Below are 16,743 nucleotides of genomic sequence, written 5' to 3' on the forward strand. Positions count from 1 at the left end.
CTGCTGATGGGCGGATACACTCAGCAAAAGTCATAATAGCTTATGGGGGACATATGCAACTGTATGGCATCCATCCCCGGCCTCCTCTGAGTGTGCACTTTGGGATGTCTCTAGTTATGCCACTGACCAAGTAAGGACAGTTACATCACTAAAAAAAGTAACCAATAACAATTGATGCCGACTTTTACTCCCCCTCCTACTTCCTGGGGGGGAGGAGCCAAACTAGACAATTTATCCCACTATATGAGTATACACTGTGATTTATGTATACTTCCTAGCCTCCCCCTTATACAGATATGTTGGTAATTCTCCCAATACAGGTTCACAATGTGATGAGAATGTAGCCTTACTGTCAAGACTGGAACAGTAGTAACCATGTGAAACGTTCAGGAGACCCTCTATTGTTACTAAAGCTTTGTGTCTGAGGTCGGGAGGCTTGTGTAGGAACAATATGCAAAATCAGACATTTAAGCAAGTATCACACATCTTGATAATAGTATTAAAGGTAACCTACAACCATGAATTTACCTATAAAGGTAGATCGTGTGGTAGGTGGATCTATAGGACGTGAGCTCCGGCTTCGGAGCAGTGACCGCACAGACGCGGGCTTGCTGTTCTGCGCATGCGAAGACAGCAGGTTTGTCAGACGAGGCCATGCAGCTACAAGGAGCTGCGCTCCGAAGATTTTGAGTAGGAGGAACAAAGAGGCTACGGGGGGGTGGAGTAGCCGCACCGTGTGGCCTCCGCTCTGGCTACTCCACCCCCCCCCATTAGCCGCTTTAGAAAATTTACATATTCTGATAATCTTAGTGGAAGTTATATGTTCTTACCGTGGACACATACAAAGGTGCTCTTGGTGGCTTGTTTGGGCATGCCCTCCGCCTTAAGAAAAAAGGTGCAAACATGGTCATTTATGGTAATAAATTTGCATATTTTTAGCAATAACGACCACAGTTAGAAACCTAAGGATCCTCGTACATAGGAGGACATCTATGAGACAATAGAATATCAGGATTTTCCTATCGGTATGTCCTCCTACACACAATCGGGTGTTACATCCATCAGTTTTACGGCTCCATGCATAGCTATGGGCTCCTGCCCGCTGCTGAGGATTCCTTGGCTTAGCATATAATCCTAGTGCCCAAAAAACTCACAGCAGGTCCTATTCTAATCTGTGTTTGAGGCTCAAAAAGTCCTATAGAAGTCAATGGGGCTGTGAAGAAACGGATTGCACACAGTTGAACAAGGCTTTACGGACGTTTTTGTGGTTGGTTGGTGGGCAACAATCACATGATCTTAATGGGCCGGCTTCCTTGTAAACACGGATCACACATGGATTACATACGGACCACCTTTGTGGACATACAGCGGCCCACAAATACGGTCATTACAGCCATAGATTGTGGATGTAGAAAAATAGCTGATCGTGTGCGGGAGGGCTACGAAGCGGGATTTTTGGAATTTGTATAAAAATATATCATGCAAACAGTCGAGGTGGAAAGACCCTCCCTTGTCCGCTCTTATATCTTATGCTGCACTCGGATAGACAACCGGGCAAAGCCACCATGTCGAGAAGTCATATCGTTATGATAGGAATGAAGTATCCAAGACATCATGGTGGACCCCGTCTTCTTTGGGACTACTTCCATTTGCTAGGGATATTTTGTCTGAAAAATCTTCATAGAAGATAGATAGATAGAACCATTGGAGACTGTAAAACATCCTGGAATACTTATTTGCATATTTTCCAAGCGTCCCCTAGTGGAGCATCAATGGTTAGAAGTCTCCATAATGAGAACTCTTACTTCCCGAAATGCGTTTGTATAGTGAGTCCCATACAAGGCTACATACCTCTACAATGAGTGAGCGCTCAAGGGTATCTTTCCGTGAAGGTTCATTGGGGTCAGCTGGGCCCTCACATGTATCTCCAATGTGGACAGTTTCTCCTGTCACCCTTATAGGCATCTGACCTGAAGAAAGTGGAAGCATATACATTAGGGGGCTATGTTCTGTAGACCTGACCACAGTATCCAGGTTTGGGGGTGGTTTTGTCATAGTTAAAAATAAAATGAATTACATAAAAAATAGGAGGGTGGTCCCTCTGGCATTCCACAAAATGAATGATGGGATTATTGATGGGATTGTTTCATAAAGGTCTCATCAAGGACAACAATAGGTCTGGTCTGAATAAAGCAGTAAACACAGAGTGACTATTCCATAAGAGACTCTAATTTTAGAGTTTTGGGTGGCCGGATGTGAGTAGACTGGAACTTACCTACTGAGTTTGCTTTCATTTTATAGATGAATGAGGCTCTTTCCCCGGAGCAAACACATTTCTCATTGTCGGCCTCCATTGCTTCCATGGTAAAGTCGTCTGAAGGTTCCATTTGTACGCGCACCTACAAAACCGAATGATGACTACGATGTTATATATGGGTCACATTAAATAAAGAAGCAGCTACTTAGTGCAATACTTAGGGTCTACTATCTTGGTTTGGTTCTGACCAATAAACCCAAAAACTCTACCCAGAAAACAAAATGTGACAATTAGAGATGAGCGAGCACTAAAATGCTCGGGTGCTCGCTATTCGATACCAACTTTTCCCGATGCTCGAGTGCTCGTATCGAATAACGAACCCCATTAAAGTCAATGGGAGACCCGAGCATTTTTTCACTGAAAGAAAACATTAATAGAACAGTGAAGAATAACACATTACAGATGTTTTCCTTGTAAGAACACATTGAAAGAACACTATTCTTCACATTGCAGGTGTTAGCGCGTGTCTTCCGATAAGTTCGGAGATGTGCACGCACATCTGCAAAGTGAAGAATAGAATAAAAACTGTGAAAACAGTGAACACAGGAGCATTTAAGTGCAGAACACATTGAAAGAACACTATTCTTCACATTCCAGATGTTCGTGCACATCTTCTAACTTAGAGGGAGACACGCGCGAACACCTGCAAAGTGAAGAATAGTGTTATTTCAATGTGTTCTTGCAAGGAAAACATCTGGAAACATCTGTAAACATGTGTAATGTGTTATTCTTCACTCTAAACACTGTTCTTCACTGTCTTTTATTAATTTAATGCTCGTTCTCGAGCCGGTCCGAGTATGCTAATACTCGACAGAGCAGTATACTCGGACGAGTATACTTGCTCATCTCGAGTGACAATATATTAGGCATGAAAGGTCAACATTTCTGGTTCCCTCCTTCGGTGTCTCCATTGTCTTAGTTTCCTCCATCATTAGGAGCTTCCCAGATGCCTCCTCTATTGGCCGTGGTCAAGGGTGCATATTTATGACTTACAGTACAGGTAGTTCCCTAAGGAAAATAAAAAATCTACAAAAAATACTTAAAAAACTCTATTGGACACATTCTGATTTCCTCGTTAGGCAAATTATATATTTAGTGATTACCATAACAATTGCTTCATACACTGTGGGTTGTGGTCACTGAAAGGGAACCTGTCACCAGGATTTACCTCACTCAACTACTAGTCCCCTCAGGTAGGTTATGAAGTGTCCTTTCTACAATTCCCTCTATTATGTGATTTCTTCCCTGATAATTTATAAAAAATCTTCCTCAAACTCAGGAAAATATGACTCTTCTCACAGCATTTTCACATGAGATGTGTCAAGTTTAGTGGCTACATGGGCAGTATCACTTCCCAAGCTTTTATATTTGGTTCTAAAGCACCTATAGTTTTTTAAGTCATTTTAAAGATAATAAAAAAATTTAAGTATTAAATCTCTTAAAGGTAGCAAAAAATATAGATATTTTCCCCACATGAGGTTTTGTTCTGTAATTTTAGTAAAACGTAAGAAAAAAATATCAACGTAAGACATTGCCATAATCATTCTGAACAAGAGATTAAAGATAACATGTTATTTAGGGTGTTTGAAAAACACCCCAAAAAATTTCAAAAAATTTAATTACAGAATTTATGTTTTTTTTCTACTCCACCTAAACACAAAAAAAGTTAATACGGTTTCTTAGGGCAGAGCCACCTCTAAATAGTGTCACTGAAAATGCATCTCCTACTGTAAAAAATAAGCCTTCACGTGGTCATATTAACGGAAAAACAAATATTTTATAGCTCACAAAAGTGCAGCATTGAAGAGACAAAAAAAAAAACAAAAAAGAAATCCTGTAGGGCAAAACTACAAAATACAATATACAATTTGTTACTAATATAAAATACATTGGGGCAGATTTACTTACCCGGTCCGTTCGCGATCCAGCGGCGTGTTCTCTGTGCTGGATTCGGGTCCGGACGGGATTCATCAAAGCAGTTCCTCCGACGTCCACCAGGTGGCGCTGCTGCGCTGAAGTCCGTTGGAATGCCTCGAAATACACCGTCCTATCCAGGATGAAGGCGAGTGAAATTTTCGCGACACAAATTTTTTTTTTAAATGCGGCGGTTTTTCCGAATCCGTTGGGTTTTCGTTCGGCCACGCCCCCCGATTTCTGTTGCGCGCATGCCAGCGCCGATGCACCACAATCCGAACGCGTGCGCCAAAAACCCGGGGCAATTCAGGTACAATCGGTGCAAATCGGAAATATTCGGGTAACACGTCGGGAAAACGCGAATCGGGCCCTTAGTAAATGACCCCCATTATGTCACTTATATAAAAACTTATATAAAAACTTTCAAAATCTCTAAGCTAAAGAATTCAAAAGTTCTAACCATACAAAGCGACATGTCAGATTACAAAAAAATTGGTCTGAACCTTAACGCCGTTGCGTCTTGAAGGGGTTAAAGGAAACCTTCCATGAGGAATCTACGATCACAAATAGACCTGATTATAGATTCCTCCTGCCTCTGCCCTAATCTGTAGTTTAATAATCCTGGAACATAATCTAAATTGTTAAAAAACTTTATTTTAGTAATATGTAAATTAACTACAGGGGCTACTGGGGCGTGTACTAGCCTGGGAGGGCAGCGGGATTCTCCGACCCAGTAGTCTCTGTAGTTAATTTACATATTACTTGAATAAAAGTTTTTTAACAGTTTAGTGTCAGATTTGCATGGGGAGAATGCTGGGACTTCTGGTCCTTCCTCTGGTGCTTCTGGTGATGCTAGCAGCGTTCTCCAACCTCCGTCTCGTCTCCGCATAGACTCCACCTCTCATCCGCTACCAGCGGTCTCTGGTGCGCGCTCTGGGCAGCAGCTGCTAAGATCTCACGCTGTCTAGGGGTTGTGTTCTGAACCTCTAGGACTTGTGGTACCTCTGCATGGTGCCTGCTATTGTGCTTGGTTACTCTGCACCATGAGGGGTTAATTCCCAGAAGTTGTCCTGCTCCTATCAGGTTCTGGAGGTCCTGGCTGCATAAATTGCAGCCTCACTAGTCACCTGTGCCAGTGTCTGAAATACCTTCATCACTCGCTCTCTGCATTAGGTGTGACTTGCTCTTGTTCTGTATTGTTGTGACCTCGGCTAGTTTTTGACGTTGACCCTTTTGCTTACTGATTTTGCTCTTGACGTTCCCTCTCGTTGTGACCCCGGCTAGTTTACCACTCTTTTGTGTTTTATGTTTGTCAGTCTGTTCGTGTTTTCCCTTCCCGCTCTTATCCAGTGTATTTCGAGTCTTCAAGAAGTCGCCCCACGGTTTAGCACGGAGGGGGCTATAGGAAGGGACAGAGGTTGGGACAAGTCTTCTTTGTTACCCAATCCTAACAGTTAGGTTCCAGGATAACTACCGTATTTTCCGGGCCATTAGGCGCACCGGAATATAAGGCGCAACAGTCCGATGCGCCTTATATATGTAATAATTCCATATATAAGGCGCATCGGACTATAAGGCGCAGGGTCGGGGGCGTGGCGGAGGTCCGGGGGCGGAGCGGAGACCCGACGGGACGCGACGCCGAGAAGAGACGCGGAACGCGGGGAAGGTGAGCAAGGAAGGTGAGGGGGAGGTGGAGAATAGAATACTTACATAGGTCCCCGCTACCGGAGACAGCAGATCTCCAGCGGGAACTGCAGGCCACGCGGCAGAAGCTGTTCGTGCCGCGTGGTCTGCAGTTCCCGCTGGAGATCTGCTGTCTCCGGTAGCGGGGACCTATGTAAGTAGAGTCCGCTGCCCTCATATAGGGCGCACCGGACTATAAGGCGCACTTTGGATTTCCAAGGAAATCCAAGGCTTTTAAGTGCGCCTTATAGTCCGGAAAATACGGTAAATTACAGATTAGGGCAGAGGCAGGCAGGATGAATCCATCATTATGGTAAGTTTCCTATAAGTGTGCCCACATTGATTTGGCGCACTGGAGGTGGGATTTACCAGGTTTGATGATGAGACATTTTGAGACCAAAATGTCTACTAGATGTCAAAGAGGACCCAATACTATTCTTCTTCCCCAAGAAGCTATTAGTACCAGATGTAGGAAGCGCCTCCAGACTTTTAGGGGCTGTAATATTCATACATAATCTTCCCCTGAGTAGACGCCATGGAAGCGTATCAAGTAAATCCATGTGGATGGAAGGTTTACTACACCTGGCCAGACCAATACCATAATCCGTTAGATGTATGGTTGAGTGTGGATTTACCCTTAAAGCAACTTTGGGGGACACACAAAGTGGTGAGGTGCACCCATTTCTCTCTGATCTATTTTTAAAATTAGAAGGACGAATATCGGTATCCTATAAATTATGCTGATCCAGTTTAAGACTTTGCATTAGAAGAAGAAGAAGCTCCCAAAACTGACTTAGGGTCCCACAAATTAAAAGTTCACCCAAAATATTGTAATAGGTAAGACAACCATTTAGTATTTGTTGCACAAGTCCTGTAAGACCCCCATCCCTCTAGCTCCGCCCCTGAGGAGCAGAAATTAAATCCTCACCTTCATACAACTTTCCATGTAATTGAACACTGTAGGTTTAAGCATTAGGCTTTCTCCACGAATCATGGAAAAAGGAACAGCCAATTCGACGAAAAATGTGAGGAAGGAGGTCATTTTGGCCACTTCTTTGGTCATTCCAAAGCCCTCCGCGGGATTTAAACAGATCAAGTCCCCGTTCCATTGAGTGATGGTGCCAGGAACCACCGTTGGCACGGAGAGTGAACCACTTTCACTGCAAAAGTGTAAAACAATGTATCATATCGATTCAAGCCTTATTGCAGGGCAAGTTTTTAGATGGCACCCTATTTGGGGTACATACTGTAAATATAATTGATTTATTTTTAAAAAAGATAAAAAAGAAACACCAGTTCTACCTTTGTTTTTTTGTGTTGTTTCTTTAGTTTTTTTAAATTTGGAATTTAGGAAATGCTGTTTGGATGTTAAAGGGGTATTCCAGGAATCAGCATAATTCATATACAAGTGGATCCTCAAAATATAAGCTAATGTGTAATTAGTTGTTATTTAAAATGTTGCTCCCCTTAGCAGAAAATGCTGATGACATAGACTGTAGTGAAGAATTAAAATGCTACTGGCCCTTTAATCAGTCCGTTAATTTCCTCCGCGCGGTCCATCGCAGAAAAGAAGATGGCCGCTGGTCACATGTCCACATCACATGTCCTGCACCTGCCTGGGCAGGTCATGTGATCACCACTATATTAGGCTGTAGTCGGTTGGTTGCAGTGCATCCAGTATGGTCAGTGTTGTGGTGATGGCAGTTACACATCATTACTATGGTAACAGAGCAGGAAAACCTGTTACATCATCACTGGGAGCAGAGCATAAGAGGGAGGAGGAGTTACTGAGAACTAAAGGATCATGGAACTTGTAGTTTCCATTGGCGGCCATCTTAGTGATAACTCCACCTACTTTAGAGAGGCCATAAATTTTGTAAATCATAAAATCATATTATTTTAGCTCCGTTTTGTGACTACTGACATTGAGTATTGTTGTATTCATTTATTTATATCATCAAGGGTTTTTGTGTCAGACGTTCATATTCCCGGAATACCCCTTTAACTGTTTAAATGGAGCTGGCAGAGTCCCCAGTGGCATTTACATTACTCTGCCGGCCGCGCTATATACCGTCATTTTGGGGAAGATTCTCCCTCCCGCAGCAATTTAATGGCAACTTTAAAGAGTTGACAACCCCCGCAGATCAGTGGCAGCACCAACTATGGGCTTAAACTGTGGGGGCCGTTACTGGCCCCGTACTTCTACACTAGGTCCACTACACTAATTAGGAAACCATGCAATCCAAAGTTCCAAAATATAAAATATATCTAAAAAATATTTTTTTCCACATGGTTATACAGTAACATAAAAAAGACCAAATCAATGCTTTTTCACCATAAATATTTTAATACAAAGTCATCAAAAGGACGTAAAGGTCCCAAAATGGTATCACTGAAAACCTCAACCCATTCATAAAAAATGACACCACACAGCAGAGGAAGTATAAAAAAAAGTTATGGGGGTTAGAATACGGCAATGTGGGGAGAACACTAAATATTACAACCTAAAAAAATAAAATAAATTTGGTAACTCTTTGATTGTGTTGACCCAAAGAGTAAAGGGGATGTGTCATATGGAGCGGAGAGAAAACCGTCAAAATTAAACCCTTACGAAAAAAAATGGCGCTTACTGAAGTTCTGACTTCTCTCTTTTCTAATTGTGACCCTAAAATTAAGAACATATAGACCTCCCCCGCCATGTTGTGCCTGTATCGGCAGGTTTCACTGACCCTGCAGTACCTCCCACAACCTGTGGACATCCATGGCAGAATTTTTTTAATTCACTTTCATTATTTCAGTCACTACTGATCAATGTTACCATTGGTTATCACATTCTTACCCAGTCTCCATTATATCAAACTTCCAGACCTCAGGAAAGGATTTCCTCTCACTTTCTTTCTGAGTAGCTACCCCACTCTGATCAGCAGAGACGCCGTCAGCAACGGCCGCCATAGGTCTCATTACTAGGGAAACAAAATATTTTGAAAGTCATTGAAAATAATAGTTCTTACATGTTTGCATCTAGTCTTAAAACATATTGGGGTCATTTCTACAGATTATATTACCTTCCGAGGCGGCAAAGTTCAAATTCCCAGAAAATCCACCGTCGAAAAAAATTGGTGGTCTGATGAAGGAAGACTGCGTACACAATATAGGTTTATTCAGTGTTATATTTGTCATCATAATGACGCCAGCCTCCTGAAAGACAGAAACATGTATCACCGTTATGAAAGGAGGCGGCTATAGGGGTCCTCCACCACATCTCCTCAAGGAGAATTTGGGCTTTTCAATCTTCCAAGGCTTTTCCATTCTCCTGCAATTTCTTGGAGCCTCCTAGAAAAAAGGGAGACAGGGCAGATCTCCAGAGACAGGTTGAATCAAAGTGGTTGTGTTAGGTTTTAAAATGGGGTTATGCACAACTGCACAACTCTCTACTCTCTGTCAGTGAGGGATCATGGGAGGAAACTAAAGTACCCCAAAAAGACCCATCCATGCAAAGAAGAAAATACAAGTTTACACTTCTTGATGTGCTCCTCTTTTTCTCAAAAGTTCATGAAACTTACTGTAACGTGTGGCATCATCCTCTGTCCGTGAACTATGGCCAAGGATGCTGAGGATTGGGTCATTGGGGCACATTTACTTACCCGTCCGGAGGAGTTCCCGAAAGTGCATTGTCCGACAATAATGTACTGTGCCTTTAATCACTAAGATTGTGCACCCGATATTCTGCATGTGTCCCTTCCCCACCCAACTCCAACAGAGTTCACCTTCTTCCTGGTGCATGTGCATTGTGTTGCGACACAATTTGAAAGTTAAATCCCGCGCTTATTCCGAATCAGTCGGATCGTCTGACGGACCGCCTCCTGATTTCTGTCACATGAAAGCAGCGCAGCCGAGCCACAATCCAATCGCGTGCGACACAATCCCCTGTTAAATACCTGTCACAGCCATGCAAAACCCGGAGATTTTGCGGCCGCAGACCCTTAGTAAATAAGCCCCATTGTGTTTCATTCTAACACTGCTAGTGTTAACACTGATTTTGCCTTGCTGGCTACCTTCAATGATTGTGCACCACATCACATTAGTGTTCTTCACTTATACTCGGGTTCTTCAGTAGTAAACTGTAGTGATTGACAGTCAATCACTTTCCAAACCAGGACTATGATTTTTTTTATAAGCTGCTCCTGGTGAGTATTCTGTGTCTGCTATTGACCCTGTTTGTAGCAAGCCCCCGGTATCCTATCCTATCCTTCTGTGCCTGCTATTGACCCTGTTTGTAGCAAGCCCCCGGTATCCTATCCTATCCTTCTGTGCCTGCTATTGACCCTGTTTGTAGCAAGCCCCCGGTATCCTATCCTAATATTAAGACTATTCTTCTGCCTTGCAATTTTGTACTGTGCTTGCCCTCTTTGTTGTAGCCTGGAGACTAAACTTCTGTGATTGTGTTGTCGTTTTTTATCTCCGTATTTTGCCCTAACTGAAGATGGTAAGAAAGCCAAGTAGGCAGTGACAGCTGAGAAAAAGGTTTAGTCTCAGGACCTACTGGGGCACATTTACTTACCCGGTCCGTTCACGATCCAGCGGGATTCATCAAGGCAGTTCCTCCGACGTCCACCAGGTGGCGCTGCTGCGCTGAAGTTCCCTGAAATGCACTGAAGTTCATGATCCTATCCTGGATGAAGGTGAGTGCAAGCTCACAAGACACAATTTCCTTTTTTAAATGCGGCGGCCACGTTTGGCCACGCCCCCCAATTTCCGTCATGTGCATGCCGGTGCCGATGCGCCACGATCCGATCGCGTGCGCCAAAATCCCGGGGCAATTCAGGTACAATCGGCACAAATCGGAAATATTCAGGTAACACGTCGGGAAAACATGAATCGGGCCCTTAGTAAATGACCCCCACTGTCTCTGTTTGTGTATATATATTTATTATACCTACTTTATGGTTAGTAAAACAAGTCCTGCCCTGGACCTTCAACTGGCCCAGTCACTGGCAGTTGCCACCCATAAATAAGTTTGGGTTAACTCCTGCAATCGGTGCCAGCATCGATCGCAGATGTTACTGGGGTTTGGTTCAGATTCTACACCAGAACCCAAACAGGTTTCATCCGGACTCCACTTTTTAGACTTTGCGTTTTAACATTGGCCTTTTGTAAAGTGGGCAGGATTGGGCATGTAAAAAGAATCTCCTGCTCTTGTCCAGACTGTGACCACGCATGACCTCATTACTTCTCTCCAATTCGTAGGTTGGTAGGATACCACTCAAAGAGCTTGGTTCAATTGCTGGTTATCAAAATGAAATCATGAAAGAGGAAAGACAGATAGGGGTCCGCACTGCGCATTTTCATCGGGTTTCCAAACTATTTCCATTTTGCCCTGTATTGTGACACAAATCGGGAGCGTGGCCGACGGACAACCTGATTGATTCGGACTAAGTGCGGGATTTACAAATCAAATTGTGTCGCAAGACAATGCACTGACTGGGAAGAAGATGGTGAACTCCGGCGGACCTCAGTGGGGAAGCGACAGATGCAGGAAAATGGAAGCATGATCTTGAAGAATCGCGCCGGACTTCATCCTCATTGGAGAACGCACCCGGGGGATAATGACAGGACCAAGTAAATAAATCTGCCCCATAGTGTGGAAGAATAAATCAGTAGTGGATCAGAGGATGGATCGATTTGTATGATCAGGGGTGGGACCATCAATGGTCTGGCAATGGAATTTAAAGTGACCATGCATGTGCTGTGCCCAAGTTACATACAAGAAAACACAACAAATGAATCAAGACCAACCAAGGTTCATTCCTTTTAGTAACTACAAACCACCAATACACTTCAGCTTGTAAAACAAAGCTGATACTTTCCACCATCCACAGTGAATGTTGACACCTGACGATGCCTCCACCTGCTACTTTTTACAATGTCGTAGCAATAGCATATACCAGCATCCATGTAAAGAAATACATTACTCACGCTCAATTCTTGATATGCGTCTCGTTCATTCGGAAAGTCAATAAGTGAATAGTACAATCCGTCAATAAGAAACTGATTCTCATTTTTAATGCAAGAAGGAGTAGGAGGAGCTACATTGTATCCTTCGATGTTGTATCCATTCTGGCTAATGTGTTTTAGAGATGAATAGACCTAAAAGAAAAACAGATCACTTAGAAAGCGATAGTTCTAATCCGTTTGTATCACTGTTTCTGCAGGGAACTACCTGGTCACAACGTCCATCAAAGTCCATCAGAGGAAGGTCCTTCTCATCACCACCCTCTGTCTTTATAGAGATTGTCCCCTCATGTAGAACTAATAAAAATGCATGCTCAGTAGAACATATCATCAATAAGACCGGTTTATTGTGATTAGGGCCAAATTATTTCCTAAATAGAGAGCACTAAAATGCTCGAGTGCTCGTTATTCGAGACGAACTTTTCCCGATGCTCGAGTGCTCGTCTCGAATAACGAGCCCCATTGAAGTCACTGAAAGAACAGATTGAAAGAACACTAAAGAAGAACACATTACAGATGTTTGCAGATGTTTTCACTGAAAGAACAGATTGAAAGAACACTAAAGAAGAACACATTGCAGATGTTTCCATACATCTGCAATGTGTTCTTCATACATTGTTCTTCACATACTATTGTGAAGAACACCCTTGGCACGCGTCTCTTCCAATAAGTTAGCAGATGTTCGGAACATCTGCAATCTGTTCTTCACTGTGTTCTTTCTGTGCTGTTGGTCCTGCTCCAGCTCCGCTCCACTCCAGCCTCCGCTCCAATCCTCCATGCCCGCTCCAGCCCCGCTCCGATGCCCGCTCCGATGCCCGCTCCAGCCCCGCTCCGATGCCCGCTCCAGCCCCGCTCCGATGCCCGCTCCAGCCCAGCTCTGATGCCTGCTCCAGCCACGCTCCGCGATGCCTGCTCCAGCCCCGCTCCGCGATGCCTGCTCCAGCCTCGCTCCGCGATGCCTGCTCCAGCCTCGCTCCGCGATGCCTGCTTCAGCCCCGCTCCGATGCCTGCTCCAGCCCCGCTCCGATGCCGGCTCCAGCCCCGCTCCGATGCCGGCTCCAGCCCCGCTCCGATGCCGGCTCCAGCCCCGCTCCGATGCCCGCTCCAGCCCCGCTCCGATGCCCGCTCCAGCCCCGCTCCGATGCCCGCTCCAGCCCCGCTCCGATGCCCGCTCCAGCCCCGCTCCGTGATGCCCGCTCCAGCCCCGCTTCGTGATGCCCGCTCCAGCCCCGCTCAGATGCCCGCTCCAGCCCCGCTTCGTGATGCCCGCTCCAGCCCCGCTCAGATGCCCCCTCCAGCCCCGCTCCGTGATGCCCGCATACCTGCTCGGTGAAGCCCGCTCCACTCCTCCATGCCCGCTCCAGCCCCGCTCCACTTCAGCCTCCGCTCCTGCATGCCTGATCCAGCGTCGGCGCTCGTGTCTTCGGCTAAGTGAGCAGATGTTTCGAACATCTGCAATCTGTTCTTCACTGTGTTCTTCACTGTGTTCTTCACTTAAATGATCCTGTGTTCACTGTTTTAATTGTATTCTTCATTGTTCTTCATTGTCTTTTCTTAATTAAATGCTCGATCTCGAGCAGGGGAAATACTCGTCCGAGCAACGAGCCATTCCGAGTACTCTAATACTCGAACGAGCATCATGCTCGGACGAGTATACTCGCTCATCTCTATTCCTAAACTATTTTTGAGCTTGATATTTGGGGCCCATTACCGTCCCTATAAGGTCTTTTGATACACTGGTGACCATTTGAGTCTGAATCTTCATGTGAAACGTAAACTTGAGTTTTATTATAATAAATCAAATAAACTGGTAAGTATTGTCAGGTCTTCAGATGAATCAATGCCATCTGGTAATGCTTAGAGGATTATGTAAGTCCAATGAGACGCCACACACCTAGAAAGGCAGTCATCGAAAAGAGAACATGTCGTCAGCAACTTAAAAAACCTAAAACCTAAAAAACACTACCAGAATATGGTCAAGCAGCGCAGCATCTACTTATTGTTTCTTTTAATGATCCAAAGAAGTGACATTATCCAGAAAAGTCAAGGAGGAGGAGAGTTTAACAGTGAAGTCAAGGTGGGGAGCACTGAAAGCCTCCTCCTCTGTGATTTCAATCATGCTTTTGACTTCATGAGATCTAGTTAGTGATGTCTCTGGATGCAGGACCGTTAATTACAGTGAAGGGTCTTTCTGAGGGAGAGAGCTTGACTTCAGTGTTAAAATCTCCGCCTCCTTGACTTTATACAGCCAATTTTCATCTCACGTCAAAGTAGATTTTCTCGATGATTCCACCACACTGGGTCATGAAAGAAACATGATCTCGCAGGTGTTTGACTGCTTGACAATATACTGGTAGTGGTGTTTTAGGTTCATTTCTGCTGACAGGTTCCCTTTAAGCAGATGTAGCAGATTGTGTCCACAGTGTATACCTTGCTATACTACTCAGTAATCATCTATGTACTTATTTGTTGAGCCATCAATACATCACATTATATGTGCAGTATCAATAGTGTCACTGATTCTCAGAGAAAAGAACATAAAGAATGGAAGGTTTTCCTTCAGCTCTTCTTACCATTGAAGGTGTGAGAGCCTGGTCTTGGCGTAGAAGTGAAAGACTTGAATCCATGATTCTCATGGCGCACAAGGAACGTGGGGCTGATGTGATTTCTACGTTAATAGGGGCACCGGGAGCTGCTTTTTCTTCAGAGAAATTCATGGATACCTGTTCAAAAAAGATTCTAAGATTAAGAAATTTGTCATTATTACTAGAGTCAACCAGGCTGTCTACTAGGAAAATGTCCAAAGTGTTCTCATATAGTGATGGTCAAATCTGATTCTTTGTTACCCAAGACCAGGGCCGCATCTGCCATGAGGCAGGATGAAAATCTTGCTTCAGGCGGCGGATATCAGAGGCGGCAGAATGACAGCCTGGATGATTTAGGAGGCAGGCCGTGACCTGATCTATCACCCAGCAGATGTTCCTGCTCACTGCTCTCTGTTCCCCCTGCACAGGTCATACACTATTTAGTTAGGATCCTTTTAGCTATCAGCAAATTAATCCTTCAAGCCACCATGACGTTCCCCAACGTTATGGGCAGCAGTGCATAAAGACACCATGTCGTTGTGGAACATCATGACTTCTGGCACTTGGACAAAACCCAAGGTATCAGGATCAAAGATGCTGCAGTTTCTGAGAGCCAATGCTCTTAGAAACATGTCGGGGGAGGAATAGAAGTCCCCCCCCCACCTCAAGCGATTACTGTAACTGGTCATTTAGTACAGACAGACAAATCCCAGCAAAAAACAGCTTTCCCCCTCTGAACTTCCAGTACCAGCATCTGATCTCCTCATTCTCCTTCACAGAGAAAGGAGATCAGATGCCTACAGTGACCCTCCACACCATAAATCACACCACATTGCATACAATTAACCTCTTCGCTGCCCAGCTGCATAGCTCTCCCATCTGTGCTCTCCTCTACAATTTGATTGAACTTTGAAAAAAAACCCTAAAGGGTTAAAAAATAAGCCCCGTAAAGACTTTTTGAATATTTTAAGGGGTGTAGTTTCTTAAATGGTGTAATTTAGGTTTTGTTGTTTAGGTCCATTAAAATCACTTGAGAAATGAAATTGCCCTTGACAAAATGAATTTGGAAATTTTCTTGAAAATAGCTACTAAATATAAAAAGCCTTCTTGTAGGTCATACTTGGTGTTAAGGAGTTGCCTTTCTAGTTAGCAAAAGGAGGCATTGTTTTCCATTTAACACCTCGGAAAACATATTTGCATACTTCCAAGTGAAATAGAGGAGCTTTTAGTGGTATCTAGCCCTGTGTGATAGCAGGAGCCAGGCATGGGCTTCTTTATACTCTACAGACCAGGCCACTAGGGGAAATAAGTGACTCACACGGACAGCCTTGACATCCTATGGGAGTAGTAAATACTGTAAATTGAATACTACCCAAAGAGAGGACTAGTCTAAACAAGATACCCTATAAGAGGATGAACTGATTACTGACCTAAGTTGTCAGGTTCTACATCTAGACCAGGGGTCAGGAACCTTTTTGGTTGAGTGAGCTATAAGCGCCACATATTTTAAGCCGTACAATATGTTTAAAGATATTTAATTTATTGCATTGGCGGAGTCTTATAGACTTCTATGGGTCCACGTATTGCATCCACAGCAACATGAGAAATCATTTGAGTGGATTTCTCAGCGTATTGTTGTGAAATGTGCGCAGAATTTTTTTTGGATCCAGCTGATTTTATCTGCCACGGATTTAGCAGCAGATGAAATCAGTACAGGGTGAATGTAACCTAATTGTTTTTTTTCTGTAAATAAGACCCCTCCAATAGGCCTAACCCAGGGCTCCCCTGGAATAAAGGCCTTACTTTTGAGGGGGGTCCTATTATGTAGTATTCTTTTCGGGGTTGCTTCAGGGAGCTTTTTTGGGGGGGAAACACTGTAGAAATTATAATCTGTCACAGATCTGTTGCTCTGTGTATAATGACACATCCTAAGGTGAACCGTGGGTCCAGTATTCATGCCTGCTATAATAATCACCTTTATACTGTATCTGCAGTTATGTGGGCAGCTAGGGGGTTCTGGAGTGTCCTGCAAGCAGATGGAAATGGTGCTTCTCGCGGCTAGACGCACAGTGCCACTCATCTCTGCCACCAATGGAGACTAGACCAGCCGAAAACTACCAATACCAGTGTGCACCACGAGAAGCCCGTTGGAGCGCGATGCATGGATCCATCCTATTGACAGATAGGAGCCCTGTCTGGGAGCTAGATGCGGCCATCAAAAGATCCACATCT

The 16,743-nt window shown here is 44.2% G+C and overlaps 1 protein-coding gene across 2 annotated transcripts in view; it reads right to left on the reverse strand.

Annotated features, from left to right (window-relative positions):
- LOC140105859 (ovostatin-like) overlaps positions 1–16,743 on the reverse strand; it is a 133,860-nt gene that overhangs the window by 37,253 nt on the left and 79,864 nt on the right. For both annotated transcript variants that reach the window (XM_072129973.1, XM_072129972.1), the window contains exons 15-22: positions 14,500–14,649; positions 11,891–12,061; positions 8,980–9,112; positions 8,754–8,877; positions 6,843–7,074; positions 2,276–2,399; positions 1,852–1,970; positions 831–882 (exon numbers count right to left, since the gene is read on the reverse strand). In XM_072129973.1, coding sequence (XP_071986074.1) covers positions 831–882; positions 1,852–1,970; positions 2,276–2,399; positions 6,843–7,074; positions 8,754–8,877; positions 8,980–9,112; positions 11,891–12,061; positions 14,500–14,649 — 1,105 coding nt within the window. The remainder of the gene's footprint in view (positions 1–830; positions 883–1,851; positions 1,971–2,275; positions 2,400–6,842; positions 7,075–8,753; positions 8,878–8,979; positions 9,113–11,890; positions 12,062–14,499; positions 14,650–16,743) is intronic.

This window comes from Engystomops pustulosus, chromosome 11 (assembly GCF_040894005.1).
Source record: "Engystomops pustulosus chromosome 11, aEngPut4.maternal, whole genome shotgun sequence".
Taxonomy (NCBI): Eukaryota; Metazoa; Chordata; class Amphibia; order Anura; family Leptodactylidae; genus Engystomops; species Engystomops pustulosus.